The sequence below is a fragment of the Mesoplodon bidens genome (assembly GCF_964165515.1).
Source record: "Mesoplodon bidens genome assembly, chromosome: 9".
NCBI lineage: Eukaryota > Metazoa > Chordata > Mammalia > Artiodactyla > Ziphiidae > Mesoplodon > Mesoplodon bidens.
The window spans coordinates 61,862,109-61,881,096 of NC_138166.1; the positions used below are offsets into that span (position 1 = coordinate 61,862,109).

General features: G+C 40.0%; 1 protein-coding gene across 5 annotated transcripts in view; it reads right to left on the reverse strand.

Annotated features, from left to right (window-relative positions):
• The window catches only part of PDE1C (phosphodiesterase 1C), a gene marked incomplete at both ends in the record, with an annotated part of 531,390 nt that overhangs the window by 104,630 nt on the left and 407,772 nt on the right, over positions 1 to 18,988 (reverse strand). For all 5 annotated transcript variants that reach the window (XM_081244322.1, XM_081244325.1, XM_081244324.1 and 2 more), the window contains 3 exons: positions 1,408 to 1,474; positions 2,421 to 2,603; positions 5,735 to 5,848. In XM_081244322.1, coding sequence (XP_081100448.1) covers positions 1,408 to 1,474; positions 2,421 to 2,603; positions 5,735 to 5,848 — 364 coding nt within the window. The remainder of the gene's footprint in view (positions 1 to 1,407; positions 1,475 to 2,420; positions 2,604 to 5,734; positions 5,849 to 18,988) is intronic.

Here is an 18,988-nt window from a genome sequence, read left to right on the forward strand (position 1 = left end):
CCCCCAGCCTCTGACTGGTACCAGTCTGCGGCCTGTTAGGAACCGGGCCACACAGCAGGAGTTGAGCAGCGGGCAAGTGAGCAAAGCTTCATCTGCCGCTCCCCATCGCTCCCCATCGCTCGCATTACCACCCTCCCCACCCTCCCCCCCGTCCGTGTAAAAATGTCTTCCATGAAACTGGTCCCTGGTGCCAAAAAGTTTGGGGACTGCTGTCCTAGATGACTTAAGAAGAAACATAAAATGGAGAACTGAGGATCTGAATATATAGGGTCTCCCAAATTCAGCTAGTGAATGTCTCTGAGTCAAGAGAAAGGGACTATGAAATACAAAATCAAAATGACCCTCAAGGGCCCTCTCTTGACATTAAATTGATCAAGAAGCACTCCCACCTCTGATTCTGTGAAAAGGGAATTTAAATTATCTTCTGAAAATTTCATCAGGAACACACTTTTCAGGTTTCAGAGAAAGACTAAAATAGCTTTAAGAAGAGTCGGAATGCTGGGATGCCCCTGAGCAAGTTGACACAACTCCCTGTGTAGGCACCAGGCAATGTCAACCAGCTCTGTGATCCTGAACCTTAGCACGGCCCCTCCTTCAAATCCAGAAGTCAAATCAGCTTCAGCACAGCTGGGATATCCTTAGACCAATGGGTCTGAATGAACACACTTCTACAGGAATACATCTACTTGGGGGCTCTTAGAGATACTCTATACAATTCCAAGAGCTTGCCTGATTGGGACTCATCTTGCAGTATTTAGCCCCTTTAAACTCAAGCATCTGTGTGACTTCCCATGGAACTTCTGGGCTCAGTGAGGGACTTGGGAAAACAGTAGGATATATGAAGAGGACAAGGGCTCTGGGGGACATACTTTCATGCAGTAATATGTTACTGAGAGCTTAGCTTACTATGTGCTTGGAACTCTGGTATCAAACCTCAGTTCTGTCTCTGTGTCTTTTTTTTGTTTTTTAGTCTCACTGAGTCTTAGTTTCTTCATCTATAAAATGGATATAGAGCAGGTAAGCAGATAATGGTAGAATTATAATCACCAAAGATCCTCTTAATGTTGAATATTTATAACCAGTACAAATTTGATCTCCTACGGCCAAAGTCAGACTGAGTCTCATAATGCCAGATCGCTATACAGATCACTAAACTACTCCAAGAGAGTAGAAAGAAATGAAACCAAACAGAGTTCAATTTTTAAAAAATTTGGCAGTACAAAGGCTGAAAAGATAGTGATACTGTTAGAATGAATAGCAAACAGATAATGAAGGAAAGAAGTCAGGAATGACTAGGAAAACTGTAAATAGAATTGTAAATGAAAATTTCTCATTTTCTAACAAGAAATTTAACTGTACTTTTTATAAGGTACCTTGAACATTGTAAGACCTTTTTATTGGTATTACCTTTAATGCTTCAATAACAGCTGGTGGGTAGCTCAGTCCAACCATGTTTGATGTTCGTCTATACATTCTGGCAAAGTCAGAAGGGAAAAATGCAATATTATGTCTTACAAAGAAGAATTAGCAGGCCACAGACTTATACCAGTATTGACAATTAACAAGAAGTCATGTCATCTGATGGACCCATGGAACCTAAAATTTCTTTTATAACCTTTTTCATAGTCATTCAAGTGGCCTATGAAATGAAATTAAAGCAATCTCAAACACGTACAGCATTGGAAATAAAAAAAATTAAGTCTATGTGCCCCAAATTGGAAATTAAATTATTAAAATGGGTCTCCTCTTCTGCTGGAAGTGAATTATAGTATAGCATGGACAGTATGTAATGTAGTACTTTAACCTGAAAAAGAACTCCTATGGGTAACCTATTTAGAAGAGTTTGTTCTTTAGAACTGTCAAAAACTAGAGGGAACTTCGAGCTGACCATGGCATTTCTAAAACGTGTAATTGTGTGATAAGGGCTGTAGGAAGAATAAATCGATTTCTGGAATCCATTTCTGGGAAAAGGGGGCAATTTAATTTCAGAGAGCAAAGTGACTTACAAAATTGGAAAGTGGGGAACTCAAACACCTTGAATGAACTCCTCCCTGGCTCAATACCCTCAACAAAGCATCTCTAACCTGTTCCAAATGTAGACATCATCCATATGTGTCAAATGATAATGGATGAGACGTCCTTCTTTAAAAATTAGAGACTCAACTCAAACTAAATCTTCTCTAGTTAACATTAACAAAAAGAATTCAAAGCAAAGGCAAAAGCTTGTCCTAACGATGCTGCAGAGATATGTTTTTGCCATCTCTCATTCAAGACTATCTGTTTCCACCCAGAATTTTCAGCATTTATAAAGATACCAAAACTACATCAAAGCAAAGCCTTTGGTTATTAGAAACTGGTGTCCCTTTTGCTGCTTTGGTCACTAAATGACAGCCTTGTCACTGAATGACAGCCATCTTTACCTCTCCACAAATATCCCAGCTTGCACTGCGTGGACGATGCTCTTAAACCGCGGCTTCTCCTCACTCCTTCTGAGTATCATCCCCATCTGCCGTGTAAAGGTGGAGGCCAGCCAGTCTCGGACCTCAGAGGGCACCGCATCTGACTGAATGTCACTGAGCTCATCTTCCGTATCCAGGAGTCTCCTGAACCCAAGAAACAGAACCAGGACACAGCTTAAATCTGAACTTAGAGCTCTCTGTTCAAAGCAGCTGTTCCTTCTCTCCACCCCACCTGCATACACAGGTGCAAAGAAACCAAAATAAATTGGCCACAAAAAAATCCAGCACCTTTTTGACAAGGCTTGTGAAAGCCCACCATTTGTTTTTCAGGCTGGACAAAGGAACAAAGGAATCAGAGAAAGCCAAATATACTTTATCTCATGCTTTGTAGGTCCAAGACACATTGCACTCAGGAGCACCCAGTATCTTTATTCCTAGATGGTTTGTGGAATTTGAATGGAATCTAAACCTTCCATTTAAAAATGCATTCACCGGGAGGTTTATTTCATAGATGGCCATGTGGCATTATTTTGTTTTAAAAATAATGGCACTTAAAAACTATAGACAACAATACTGTATTATAAACTTCACACTTACTAAGAGCCTAGATCTTAATAGTTGCCACCACAAAAAATAATAATTAGGAGGTGTTAGTTAATGCTATGGTAGTAATCATATTGTAATATATAAATATATCAAGTCAACACATTGTACACCCTAAACTTATACAATGTTACATGTCAATTACATCTCAATAAAAATAAATTTTAAAAAAGAAAAAGAAAGACTGCAAAGTATTACCCAAATCACATCAAATCAGTCCTCTGAAGTAATGAACCCAAATAATATCAACTGCTATTCTCTCTAGTTTGTTAGGACATTACCGAAACTTAAATGTCTAAATTTAAGCAAAATTTCCAAAACAATGCAGTCCTTTATTTGAACACAGTGATTTAAGTCATCTGTCAGGTGTGCTCAGCAGATTTTTCAAATGTGTTCACAGGTCAGGCTAGAACAGAACATAAGTAGTAATAAATTACAATAAAACTTTGAATGCTGTATTTTATACTTATACTAAGCCCCACTAAAAATAAGCAGTAAAAACAGGTGTCAATGGAAAGTTTTGTTTTGTTTTTTTTCCCTTTAGACCCATCAATTGGGAGGTAGGGGAGAAAAATGTAACATTTGGGAAAAAACTACAGTATCAAATTTCCTTAAATTAGGAACCAAGCATATCACCGAAAACCAAGCCACACGATTCTTAGATTACTGGGAAATCCTTTTGGATTGGAATTTGGCATAGAAAAGTAATACAACACAAATACTAACAGAGAAGCTTGTCTGAAGTAGAAAAAAGAAGAAAAGCCCTTCATGTTTACCATTTCCACACTTTTCTAAAGAAAAGCAATTTTGTTACTTTCAAATTCATTTTACAATAGTAACTGGAAGTGCTTTAGTATTTATGGATAATTCAAGTGGAGAGGGTCTGCTAAGTAAATCAATAACATACCTAAGGATTAAGGGAGGAATACTGGGTGTTTAAGAGAACAAATGCTTCTCCATCCCTTCAGAAGCTTCCATTTACAGATAGATAACATGAATTAAAACATGAACATAATTTTTAGGCTGAGATGAATAATATTCAATAATTCCAGTCGAACTTTACATTTGATTAAAAATCTGGTAAGATTTTTTTTTTTTTTTTGCGGTACGCGGGCCTCTCACTGTTGTGGCCTCTCCCGTTGCAGAGCACAGGCTCCAGACGCGCAGGCTCAGCGGCCATGGCTCACGGGCCCAGCCGCTCCACGGCATGTGGGATCTTCCCGGACCAGGGCACGAACCCGTGTCCCCTGCATCGGCAGGCGGACTCTCAACCACTGCGCCACCTGGGATGCCCTGGTAAGATTTTTTAAAATCACTTTTTTTTTTTTTTTTTTTTTTTCTTTTTTTTTTTTTTTTAATTAGTTTCTGCTTTATAACAAAGTGAATCAGTCATACATATACATCTGTTCCCACATCCCTTCCCTCATGCATCTCCCTCCCTCCCACCCTTCCCATCCCACCCCTCCAGGCGGTCACAAAGCACCGAGCTGATCTCCCTGTGCTCTGCGGCTGCTTCCCACTATCTATCTACCTTACGTTTGGTAGTGTATATATGTCCATGCCTCTCTTTCGCTTTGTCACAGCTTACCCTTCCCCCTCCCCATATCCTCAAGTCCATTCTCAAGTAGGTCTGTGTCTTTATTCTCGTTTTGCCCCTAGGTTCTTCATGACATTTTTTTTTTAAATTCCGTATATATGTGTTAGCATACGGTATTTGTCTTTCTCTTTCTGACTAACTTCACTCTGTATGACAGACTCTAGGTCTATCCACCTCATTACAAATAGCTCAGTTTCGTTTCTTTTTATGGCTGAGTAATATTCCATTGTATATATGTGCCACATCTTCTTTATCCATTCATCCGATGATGGACACTTAGGTTGTTTCCAGCTCCGGGCTATTGTGAATAGAGCTGCAATGAACATTTTGGTACATGTCTCTTTTGGAATTATGGTTTTCTCAGGGTATATGCCCAGTAGTGGGATTGCTGGGTCATATGGTAGTTCTATTTGTAGTTTTTTAAGGAACCTCCATACCGTTCTCCATAGTGGCTGTACCAATTCACATTCCCACCAGCAGTGCAAGAGTGTTCCCTTTTCTCCACACCCTCTCCAGCATTTATTGTTTCTAGATTCCTTGATGATGGCCATTCTGACTGGTGTGAGATGATATCTCATTGTAGTTTTGATTTGCATTTCTCTAATGATTAATGATGTTGAGCATTCTTTCATGTGTTTGTTGGCAGTCTGTATATCTTCTTTGGAGAAATGCCTATTTAAGTCTTCTGCCCATTTTTGGATTGGGTTGTCTGTTTTTTTGCTATTGAGCTGCATGAGCTGTTTATAAATTTTGGAGATTAATCCTTTGTCAGTTGCTTCATTTGCAAATATTTTCTCCCATTCTGAGGGTTGAAAATCACTTTTTTTCCTCTTACATTTTCTTACTTCACTGTCATAATGGGCATGTGAGAGGTAAGTTCTATTTGCTCCTTTTTATAAATGAGCATGTACAGAGGATATGTGATGTCCAAATCTACCCCACTTGTTTGTGAAAACTAAAGCTCCAAGACCAATCATTTGAATGCTACCTCCTACATGCCATGGGGGACATTTCAGAAAAGCCATATAACAGAAAATTTATATTACCACATCAACTTCTTGTCATTTTAGCTTACCTGGTTTCATCAATGTATACGGATTCAAGCACTGTGGCTGCATAGTCCAAATTCTTCTTAAGATCTACCACTGAAGCCTCCCCTCTCTCTAATTGTTTGACCAAAGACCGTAACCTGGAGGGAAAAGACATGATTCAATTAGAATAGAGGAAAAACAATTAGAGGAAGCCAAAGATAATCCTACAATTAGAGGGACACAGTTCATAGCCATTAAATGTTTTTATTTATCCCAATATATCTGAAAGGAAAATACAAATCTAATGATGGAACTGACCAGTATTTCTCAAAGAAGCAAGTTATAAAATAAGTGCACACATTTTTTCCACTCTAAATCAAGAACAAAAATATTCTCTTCTACCAGGCACTGACAGCCCCCAACACTTTCTAACTACCTTTTATCTTGCTAAGAGTTTCCTAAATTATCAGTGATTTTGCTTCTCTTCTTTTCGTATTTCTTTGGTCCTAACTGTATGTAGTAAAGCATGACCAGCAACAACATCACCAAACACTGCTTGAGATCCTGCTATGTTGCAGGTACTTTGTTCAGCTGTGACCACAGAGAATAGCAGTCCCATGGCCCACACATGTTCCAAGACAGGTGAGGAGACTTAGACCACCAAAATAACCACGGAGGGCTCCATAAGGAATACATGAAGGCAAACTGTTTTACTGGACAGGAAGAATTCCTCTAGGAGCAGATAAATACCCTAGTTTTTTTGTTTGTTTGTTTGTTTTTTGTTTTTTTTAAGGAGGATGGATGACAAACCAAGGTACTGAGGACAAGACCTTTCCCACTGCTAGTCAAGAGCTCCAGACAGTAAAAGAGAAACAATAAAACATGCTCTCCTCTTATGTATATGAACACTATCCCCACAGAGAAGGACTCAGTACATATGAGAGCAATAAAATGCCAACAGATTATCAAAGAACAGCAACTGGGAACACTGTAAATACCACAGAGATATGGAGATTGGACAAGTCTTCAGGCTCTTTGACAGCCAGCAAAGAACAGAAACTTTGAGGACAACCTTGGGTTTGAATTGTACATCACAGAGTATTAGCTATGCAATCCCAGGCAATAGCTGAATGTCAGCTATAAAATGAAGGAGCAACCACCAAACTTCCTAGGTTGATATAAAGATTCAATCAAATTGATATTGATGTAGTCACAACAACCATGTGACCAACGATTGGTAATTTTTTTCAGCTTTACTGAATATAATTGATATATAACATTGTGTCTTTATACAACATGATGATTTGATACACATATATGTTGCAAAATGACTAGCACAGTAAGGCTAGTTAATACAGCCAAAACCTCACAAATTTAATTTCTTTTTCTGGTGAGAACATTTAGGATTTACTATTCTAGCAACTTTCGTATACAATACTTAAAACCAGTACTTGCTAACTATAACCACCAGGTTGTACATTAGATCCCCAGAATTCATTTATCTTACAACTGTAAGTTTGTACTCTGAACAACTTCCCCCATTTCCCCGTTGTTTTTTTAAAAGGCATTTGTTATCATTATTGTCATTGTTGTTATTCAGTGACCTTGGTCATCAGAGGTAACCAGATGAGAAACACGCTATCAGGATACTTAAGATTATTATCAAGTCTCCATTTCCCAAGGCTGCTCCCACTTTCCTGACTTCAAAATATCCTCTGATTTGCATTTATAAGAGAGCACAGGTCAAGTTCTCTGCAAGGTATAAACCACTCCCCTCCAGATCTACATGAAAATGATCAACAATAAAGAAAGAGGAAAAACTCAGGATCACCCTTAAAAAGTAGGCAAGAGGGTCAGCCATACAAAATAAATTCCCAGGAATTTCAGGGATGTAAACTACAGAGGAAATTAGACTGAGGGTAGTGGCTACCTGACTTGTGAATCTCCAACATGCAAAAGGGAAATATGCAAAGGAAATCAGCAGAGGCCTCTGCAGTCTTGGAGGTGAGGGTTAGCCTGTGGATCCCATTAGCAGCACTAGGAAGTGTTCTGGTTTCAAGGGCAGTGCGAGACAGGGAGTTGGCATGGAAGGGTTTATCAGTCCCTCACACACGGTGGACAGCCAGCCTGCCAAACAATGGGGAGACTGCAGAGGCAAGCCCTGAGAGTTGTTCCAAATAAGAAATGGAAGCTCTTTAGCAAAACACATTCCTGGCTAAGTCTGCCTCCAATTCTGACTCTCACTTCCAGAAGCCCAACTACCCCCAGCCTGTTTTGACTCTCCACTGGCAAGGAAAAATGAGGGTAAGTTTAAACTTCCTAAAAATGTTCTCCCTTGATTTGGGGCTTAAAGATTCTACCAAGAATTGACATGAATCCCTAACAGGACCCATCTCAGCTCTCAAAACCTGAGAGGAGAAGACAAAACATAAAAAATGATGACGGAAACTACAAGACTAACAGAAATAAGAACCAGATGATTCTATCTTCCTACAAAAGGAAATAAGAAATAAACCAACAGAAGCAGCTTTAATCAAAAAGTTTTCCTAGACTGAAGAAAAACCTTTATAAGCAGATGAAAAGGGATCATATAAAACCAGAAAAAGAAATCCAACATATGCAGTTGTAATTTTTTATCTCCAAGAATAAAAAAAGATGAAAATTGTTGAGAAAAATATATATTACTTACAAAGTAACAAAAATTCAAGCTGGCCATAAGACTTCAACCATGCCAAATATCAAAAAGCAATTTAATAACAACACCAGTTTTTGAAAATAATATGGTATAATTCAAGATATCTACATCTGCCTATGTATACTAGGACTGCCATGTATATGTGAAGCCAACAAATACATTCTCAGTTGTGGACAAGCTCAAAATTTCATCATTAATATGCTTTTCCAGAAAATAAAAACAAAAACAAAAAACTTTAAGGCCAACTGTGATCTTTCAAGGAGGATAGATTCATGAATCTCCAATTAAATTGACTCATGACTGGAGAAGCTTCAAGATGGCGGAAGAGTAAGATGCGGAGATCACCTTCCTCCCCACAAATACATCAGAAATACATCTACATGTGGAACAGCTCCTACAGAAAAGTAAGGTACTGAATGCTGGCAAGACCTCAGACCTCCCAAAAGGCAGGAAACTCCTCACGTACCTGGGTAGGGCAAAAGAAAAAAGAAAAAACAGAGACAAAAGAATAGGGACGGGGGCTTCCCTGGTGGCACAGTGGTTGAGAGTCCGCCTGACGATGCAGGGGACACGGGTTCGTGCCCCGGTCCGGGAGGATCCCACAGGCCACGGAGCGGCTGGGTCCGTGAGCCATGGCCGCTGAGCCTGCGCGTCCGGAGCCTGTGCTCCGCAACGGGAGAGGCCACAACAGTGAGAGGCCCGCGTACCGCAGAAAAAAAAAAAGGATAGGGACGGGACCCGCACCAGTGGGAGGGAGCTGTGAAGGAGAAAAGGTTTCCACACACTAGGAAGCCCCTTTGCAGGCGGAGACTGCGGGTGGCAGAGGGGGGAAACTTCGGAGCTCCAGAGACGGGCGCGAGCCGCGGCTATCAGCGAAGACACCAGAAACGGGCATGAGACACTAAGGCAAAAAGCCTGTGTGCGAGCACAGGTGACTATCCCCACCTCCCCTCCCGGGAGCTTCTGCAGCCCGCCACTGCCAAGGTCCTATGATCCAGGGACAAGTTCCCCGGGAGAGCGCACGGCGCGCCTCAGGCTGGTGCAACGTCACGCTGGCCTCTGCTGCGCAGGCTCGACACGCACTCCGTGCCCCTCCCTTCCCCCCCGGCCTGAGTGAGCCAGAGCCCCCGAATCAGCTGCTTCTTTAACCCCGTCCTGTCTGAGCGAAGAACAGACGCCCTCAGGCGACCTACACGCAGAAGCGGGGCCAAATCCAAAGCTGAACCCTGGGAGCTGTGCGAACAAAGAAGAGAAAGGAAAATCTCTCCTAGCAGCCTCAGGAGCAGCGGATTAAATCTCCACAATCAACTTGATGTGCCCTGCATCTGTGGAATACCTGAATAGACAATGAATCATCCCAAATTGAGGAGGTGGACTTTGGGAGCAACAATATATATATTTTTTTCCCTTTTTCTCTTTTTGTGAGTGTGTATGTGTATGCTTCTGTGTGTGATTCTGTCTGTATAGCTTTGCTTTTACCATTTGTCCTAGGGTTCTGTCTGTCCATTTTTTTTTATTAAAATTTTTTTTCTTAATAATTATTTTTTATTTTAATAACTTTATTTTACTTTATTTTATTTTATCTTCTTTCTTTCTTCCTTCCTTCCTTCCTCCCTCCCTTCCTTCCTTCCTTCTCTCCCTTTTATTCTGAGCCATGTGGAGGACAGGTTCTTAGTGCTCCAGCCAGGCATCAGGGCTGTGCCACTGAGGTGGGAGAGCTAAGTTCAGGACACTGGTCCACAAGAGACCTCCTAGCTCCACGTAATATCAAACGGTGAGAATCTCCCAGAGATGCTCATCTCAACGCCAAGACCCAGCTCCACTCAATGACCAGCAAGCTACAGTGCAGGACACCCTGTGCCAAACAACTAGCAAGACAGGAACACAACCCCATCCATTAGCACAGAGGCTGCCTAAAATCATAATAAGGCCACAGACACCCCAAAACACACCACCAGACGTGGACCTGCCCAGCAGAGAGACAAGATCCAGCCTCATCCACCAGAACACAGGCACTAGTCCCCTCCACCAGGAAGCCTACACAACCCACTGAACCAACCTTAGCCACTGGGGACAGACACCAAAAACAACAGAAACTACGAACCTGCAGCCTGCGAAAAGGAGACCCCAAACACAGTAAGTTAAGCAAAATGAGAAGACAGAGAAATACACAGATGAAGGAGCAAGGCAAAAACCCACCAGACCTAACAAATGAAGAGGAAATAGCCAGTTACTTGAAAAAGAATTCAGAGTAATGATAGTAAAGTAGATCCAAAATCTTGGAAATAGAATGGAGAAAATAAAAGAAACGTATAACAAGGATCTACAAGAACTAAAGAGCAAACAAAAAGAGATGAACAACACAATAAATGAAATTAAATATTCTCTAGAAGGGATAAATAGCAGAATAACTGAAGCAGAAGAACGGATAAGTGACCTGGAAGATAAAATAGTGGAAATAACTACTGCAGAGCAGAATAAAGAAAAAAGAATGAAAAGAACTGAGGATAGTCTCAGAGACCTCTGGGTGGATTTTCCTTAAAAAACTAAAAACAGAACTACCATAAGACCCAGCAATCCCACTACTGGGCATATACCCTGAGAAAACCATAATTCAAAAAGAGTCATGTACCACAGTGTTCATTGTAGCTCTACTTACAATAGCCAGGACATGGAAGCAAACTAAGTGTCCATCGACAGACGAATGGATAAAGAAGATGTGGCACATATATACAATGGAATGTTACTCAGCTATAAAAAGGAATGAAACTGAGTTATTTGTAGTGAGGTGGATGGACCTAGAGTCTGTCATACAGAGTGAAGTAAGTCAGAAAGAGAAAAACAAATACTGTATGTTAACACATCTGTATGGAATCTAAAAAAAAAAAAGAAAGAAAAAAAGATCAGAAGAACCTAGGGGCAAGACGGGAATAAAGACGCAGACCTACTAGAGAATGGACTTGAGGATACAGTGAGGGGGAAGGGTAATCTGGGACAAAGTGAGACAGTGCCATGGACATATATACACTACGAAACGTAAAATAGATAGCTAGTGGGAAGCAGCCGCATAGCACAGGGAGATCAGCTCGGTGCTTTGTGACCACCTAGAGGGGTGGGATAGGGAGGGTGGGAGGGAGGGAGATGCAAGAGGGAAGAGATATGGGGACATATGTATATGTATAACTGATTCACTCTGTTATAAAGCACAAACTAACACACCATTGTAAAGCAATTATACTCCAATAAAGATGTTAAAAATAAATAAATAAATAAATAAATAAATAGACTCACGACCAAGATTTAACAAAGCCAACCTTAACAACATGGAAAAGTAGTTTTAAAAGATTAAAAATGAGTGGTAGATGAAATACAGTGCTAACTATACTAGGACAACTACACATGAAAAGGGCTGATACATCTTCTTTTCCTAAGACAAGCTCCTATTCCTAGTGTAAATGCTTCCTATGTCACTTTTATGGACTAAAAACTCATTATAATCATTCAGAAAACAACTGAAATTATTAAGAACATTATATGGAATATCACTTTATAGCCATTACTATTAACAATTCCCACTCCAGGGAAAGCACAATATTGGGGGAACTGAGTTGTGAAGAGCCTCATGCAATATGTCATCCAGGACCTTAGGCCAGAGCAGGAGTAGTGCTCTCGGGGAAAGCATCATTTGGACTCCCACTCAGCAGTTCAGATCAGCAGCACTGAAAATCATCTCTCCCGGAAAGTCCCAGACTTTATGCCATAGTTAGCAGAAAATCAGCAGTGTGGGGCTTCCCCCAGATGTAGTCACCAGCAGTGCCTGACAGACATTAGGCACGGCCACATTTATGTATCCAGTGCAAAAGTCTGACCTAACAGAAAGCTATAAACAGAAGCAAACCCCTAGCCCAGTGGCTTCGACAAAGCCAGAGATGAAATGACACAGAATAAAGTACTTGCGGGATGCATAAGACATGCTAGAAATTCACATCTACTCCCATCTCTCTAGTTAATGAGATGAGCAGGAGATCCACTAACACCCTGGCAGACAGGAAGGTAGCCTAGGACAACACATCCCCAGAGTTTATGGAAAACACCCAGCAACATTCACCTCTCTTTATTCAAGGACAACTAAACAGGAAAAAGATATATTTACAGAAAGATTCAGCAATAAAGAAAGTGGAGAATAGTCTTCAAAATGCAGAGGAAGGACTCACTTTTCAAGATTCACTAAAGGAAACACAAGTAAATTTTAGGGAGCATCTGCTTTGTGTTCAATAAAATGCAGGAAAACAGATCTTTGAAACAAATGTGAAAGCTGAAATCATAATGTAATAAAAGTGAACATATGGAGAGAGAAGAAATGAAAAAGAAACAAAACATGACATTAAAAAGACTATAAGAACTTTTTTTAAAAAAAGTGACCAACTTCTTATATACCCAGCTCCTATTTGGACTAGCACCTATCAGAGGTATAAGCTACAGCTGTCCCTGTCCACGCAGCTGCCAGCTTTCTGCTTTATGTAGCTGCCACACAAACCCTAGGAAATTCCAGATGTCCCTATTTTCAAATATTGTTGAGTTCTAGGGTATCACTCAGGTGGGTGCTGCTCCACTGGCCCCTAAGTCCCTCCTCTCCTCCAATCCTTTATCCTTCTTGGAACATCCTGCCTTGACCCTCACCCCACTCTGCCACCTACCATCTACCTCTTGGTAAAATTGCTGCTTTGTGGGCAGAAGAGTTTCAAATTAGCCTTTCACCACTAGTCACCAACTAGTCTCAAAAACTGAAAAATGTCCTAAAGTTTTGGGAATAAGGAGGCACCCTTCCCTAGTACAGGTTTGCCCTGGATCTCAAGCCATCAGACTGCAGGTTTGCCCTAGATCTCAAGTCATCTTAAGAAGGGTTGTCTAAAAATAGCCAAGATCCCTCATACCCATACTACAAAGTATTTTTGTTAAACTTGAAGAAGACTAGCTAAGCAGGAAGGCTCAGATGCCTTCCTTTGTTTTCCTAGTAAAGATTGTCTGGATGTTTTTCTATGTGAATTCATTTACCTAAAAGGCCAATGTCCCCAAGGACAGGTCCCACAGTAAGTTGCAGTCTGTACATCTAGCTTTTTAATACTATTCAAAAGGATTTTTGGTCTGGGCACCTAAAGGAAGGGAGGGAGGGAGAAGAGAAACATATACTACAACAAAAATAATAATAGAGTTTCTCTTCTGAGTGAATGTTCATAGTTTCCAGCACTCCATCCATTTCTGTCACTGTGGCTGCCAGATAATAGTTCCAGTATAGAAGCACAACACCATTTTAGGAATAGCTTACACTTTCAAACTTTGGCAAGGCGTCTTTCTCTGAAGAGAGTGTATAATTTCATTGTGGATGAGCCCTTGCATCTTTACACGAATCTTTCATTTCTCCACATAAACTCTTTGCTTTCTCTAGGCTTCTTTGCTACAAGGCATATGATAAAATGCTGCATCACTTCGGTTCCTAGTGCCCTCAGGTCTGGAGCAAGTCCTGGATGGATGCTGAGTTGCTTGGAAACTATGTCATTATTTGGGATGTAGAAAAGTGTTGGAAGAGAGAAACTAAGTGAGGCAAGGCCCACACACTGTATTTTGGAACTTGAAAGGTTGTTGGAGTGGAAGAGACAAAGTCTTCTTTTTTTCCACAAAGATAATTTCTAGGAACAATGGGGGTGACTTTATTAGGAAGCAACCTTTGAACTCAACTTCTTAACTTAGAAAACTGCCCTACCACGGACTCGGCATTATTCCCTACCCAAGTGAGGTCCCAAAAACCCTTCAACACCATGCCTTGAGAGCACATTCATTTGCTGAGCTGGAATGAAATCAGAAAAGAACAAGCAAAAATAAACTGGAATAAAGAGTCATGAAACAAAGTTTCTTATATCTGTCCATTCTGCCCAAGGTTATTCCTCCTGAGAATGGATAAGCAGCTCCTAAAATGCCAGTGTGGCCGCCAACGGCTGTTGTCTCAGACAGGCTTTGTTAGTTTGAAAGAACGTCAAAGGGACCTGGATCCTTTATAGCACTTCCCGTACATGTCCCAATGAATCATGTGTCCTAAAAACTCATCTGAATAAAAAAAATCACCATCTCAGTTCATCACATCCATGTATTTGTAAGGCAAAGGCGTCTCTGTGTATTTATACACACCTGTTTCCTCTGTCACTCCCATCCCTGCCACTTACCTAAATGCCATAGAAAGTAAATTGAAACAACTCCTCCAAATGGGATTTCAGGCTTATGTTTTAATGTCACCCAATGATGCCATCTGAATATTTTTCTGGAGATCTGTTTGTTTCTATAATTAACATTGTGGTACTTGAAACATCCCTTCAACATTGGCTGAGTGCACTCTGAATGCAGATACTGTGATAGGCTCCAGGAATACAAAGGGGGACAATGCAGTGCCTTCCCTCAATTAGGGAAGACAGACAGCTAATCAGGACCTACTGTGCAAGTACAGCAAGCGTGATGGCAGAGTGTGACAAGGGTGCTAAGAAAGCACACAGGAGAGGAATCTCCAAGTAACAAGGCCCTCCCTAGAAGAGGTGACATCAGAGCTGAATTGAGGCCATATAGGCATCATCCAGGCAAGAAAGATGGGATAGAGAAATGGTGGACTTGGAAGATGGTGATCCATTCAAGGAATCCCATGGTAGCTGGAATTCAGGGGACGTGAAGAGATAAAACTTCAGAACAAGGCCGGGGTCAGACCCTGGTGGGCTTAGCAGGCCAAGCTAAAGAAATTTCATTTTCTCCTGGAGATAATGGGGAGTCCCTGGAGAATTTTTAAATGGGGTGGGAGGTGGTGTGATAAGATTGGCAATTTAGAAAGATCAATCTAGCAATAGAGTAGAAGAGTGCAGGTCCTTGGTGAGTGGGGAGATTCTATATTTTTGTTGTAATTTGGCTTGTCTGGTACCCTGAACAGTGGAGTATGAATATCATTTCTCCTGTGATAGCACTTTGATAAGGTGTTGCAGGAATATGGTTAGGCAGTACGGATCACTGCTTCCAGTAATTTTTAGGAAAGGGCTTGTTTTAGGTATGTGGTTTCCTGATTTAGTGACCCCCAAACCAAAAACAAGAATACCAACAAAAATAAAGACTGGCAAGAATAGCCCAGCTATGTAAATTTTACCCTCTATCAATGCCATAAGTAAACAAATTTTGCTTTTACAGTTCTCAATTACACATGCTTAAGGCAGAGGTACAAATAGATTTAAATAAATTATTGGCCTCTAATTACTTTTCCACTTAAGAAAAAAATTCGGCACCTAGGTTCATATCTCTATTTTTATATACCTCTGTATATAAGTTATTAACTAGTAAAAAAAATCAGTAACGTTATAGAAGATTTTAAATAACATCATTAATAAAACTGACCTAATTGAACATGTACTGAACACTACACCCAGTGAACACTACACCCAGTTGCAGAATAAAACATTCTCTTCAAGTACACATGTAACAGTTATCAAAACTGACATTATGCTGGGTCATAGCAAAAGCCTCAACAAATTTCAAATAATTGAAATCATACAGATAATGTTTGCTGACAACAGTGGAACTCAGCTTGAAATCAATAACAAAAAATGTCTATAAATATTCCAAATGCTTGGAAATTTAGGAATACACTTCTAAATAACCATGGGCCAAAGATTAAAACAGAAAATAATTATTTTCTGTTTTAAACAAATGGGATCTAATGAAACTTAAAATCTTTTGCACAGCAAAGGAAACCATAAAGAAGACGAAAAGACAACTCTCAGAATGGGAGAAAATATTTGCAAATGAAGCAAGTGACAAAGGATTAATCTCCAAAATTTACAAGCAGCTTAAGCAGCTCAATATCAAAAAAACCAAACAACCCAATCCAAAAATGAGCAGAAGACCTAAATAGACATTTCTCCAAAGAAGGTATACTGATTGCGAACAAACACATGAAAGAATGCTCAACATCACTAATCATTAGAGAAATGAAAATCAAAACTACAATGAGGTATCACCTCACACCAGTCAGAATGTCTATCATCAAAAAATCTACAAACAATAAATGCTGCAGAGGGTGTGGAGAAAAGGGAACTCTCTTGCACTGTTGGTGGGAATGTAAATTGATACAGCCACTATGGAGAACAGTGTGGAGGTTCCTTAAAACACTAAAAATAGAACTACCATATGACACAGCAATGCCACTACTGGGCATATACCCTGAAAACCGTAATTCAAAACGAGTCATGTACCACAGTGTTCACTGCAGCTCTATTTACAATAGCCAGGACATGGAATCAGCCTAAGTGTCCATCAACAGATGAATGGATAAAGAAGATGTGGCACATATATACAATGGAATATTACTCAGCCATAAAAAGAAAAGAAACTGAGTTATTTGTAGTGAGGTGAATGTACCTAGAGTCTGTCATACAGAGTGAAGTAAGTCAGAAAGAGAAAAACAAATACCATATGCTAACACATATATATGGAATCTAAAAAAAAAATGGTCATGAAGAACCTAGGGGCAATACGGGAATAAAGACGCAGACCTACTAGAGAATGGACTTGAGGACACGGGGAGGGGGAAGGGTAAGCTGGGACAAAGTGAGAGAGTGGCATGGACTTATATACGCTACCAAATGTAAAATAGATAGCTAGTGGAAAGCAGCCGCATAGCACAGGGAGATCAGCTCAGTGCTTTGTGACCACCTAGAGGGGTGGGATAGGGAGGGTGGGAGGGAGATGCAAGAGGGAGGAGATATGGGGATATATGTATATGTACAACTGATTCATTTTGTTATAAAGCAGAAACTAACACACCACTGTAAAGCAATTATACTCCAATAAAGATGTTTAAAAAAATGTCTATTGAAAAGGTTATGCCTTTTCTTGCAAAATTGTGCTATGCAAGGATCTGTAAAATAACTTCCGTCTACACTTTAGAGCCAGGAAACATTTTGCCACTTCAACGGACAGTTGCAACTATATAACTTAATGTGTACAAATTTTTATCTTCTTTTAAAGCCTTTGTGGTTGATCACAGTGGACATTAAGTAAATTATGTTGGATGAATAATAAATGTGAAACCAAACATTTTACTTTAAGTACATTTTCTCTTGGGTGTAAATTGAATACAAAATGAATCACTATCAGTTTCTTTTTAAATCTTCTTATATTTGAAGTCATTATGTAACCATAACCTTCTTTAATGTTTATGTTAAATATTCTCAAGTCATTTCTTCATAAATACCACACTTAACAGCCTTAATCATCTCACTCATTCTTACACAAATCTTCTAGTTTCTTCAGGCTCCTTTCAAAGTGTTAGTATCAAGAGTTTCTAATTAGTTATTATCTCTCAAATGTCAACTTCTCTTAATAATTCCTAAGAGCATGTTAACTTTTTATATTACATTATAAGTTTTTACTCAGATGGCAATCAATCTGTGAATGCCGTCTTTGCTTTTGCTTTAAATATATTAGATGTACAGTGAAATGCACTTTCTTTTGGTTGGTCTTGATATAGGAAGATGTGTAGATCAGAAATCGCCATGCCCTTGGCCAAGTGTACTGTTGAGTCAACAGTATTTGTTGTTGCCAAGTCCATGGCAGGTGCCATATAGGCTATAGAGAGAAAAGATGCAAGAAGCTTCCAGTTGAGTGTTGGAGACAAGCATTGACTCATGCACCAGTGAGTGAACAAAAGAAGGGATAGCCCAGCAGTCCAGCATGTGGTGTTTGGAGTATAAAGCCTTCTGATCCAAAGCCTACCTTTTCCATTTACTAGTTGTATAACCTTGAACAAAGTTTTTCAAACTCCCGATATTTCCATTTCTTCTTTGGTAAAATAGGGATGACAAGAGTATCTACGTCATAGGTTAGGTGATAATTACATAAAATAACTTATGTAGAGAGTTTAGCACAGTGCTTTTAAACCCTCAGTAGCTGCTGTGTGTGCATGTGTGTGTATACTTTGTGCTAGGTACTCTGCTAGGTATATAAATAACTATGCTGCAAGGCAGAATTTTAAAAGAGAGAGGGCTAAACTGAAGAGCAAGAATAGATTTTGAGAGTGAGCCAACCACCTTCTAATAGATATGTCATGAATGTCACGAGTGTGTGTGTGTGTGTGTGTGTGTGTGTGTGTGTGTAGTCAAAAATAACCTCAGCGAGTGAGAAGTTCTGAGCCTACAGGTAAAAGCAAGATAAATATCCTTTTCCAAGGAAGTAAAGAGCAAGAAAAGTGGCATCCAAGTAATATTATATGGGAATCTAGCCTCATCTGCATTCCTGTGCACAATTCTTCCCTTCCCAAACCATAGAGGCCTCCATAGATAGGGTTGACTGTGACTCATAAGTCCTTCTATACAGAGACTAGCACCGAGAAAAGTCGGCAAGCATAAAAGGTATTTAATAAATTTGAACCTGTAAAACTTTATGGGAAGCAGGTGTTTGAGTCCCATTTTATGGAACACGAGCCCAGTGAAAAGGGTTATATGAACTATTGTGAGGCTGTTCAGCCTGTGAACAACGATGGGAATGTAATCACATGTCCCACAAACTAGACTATGTTAAG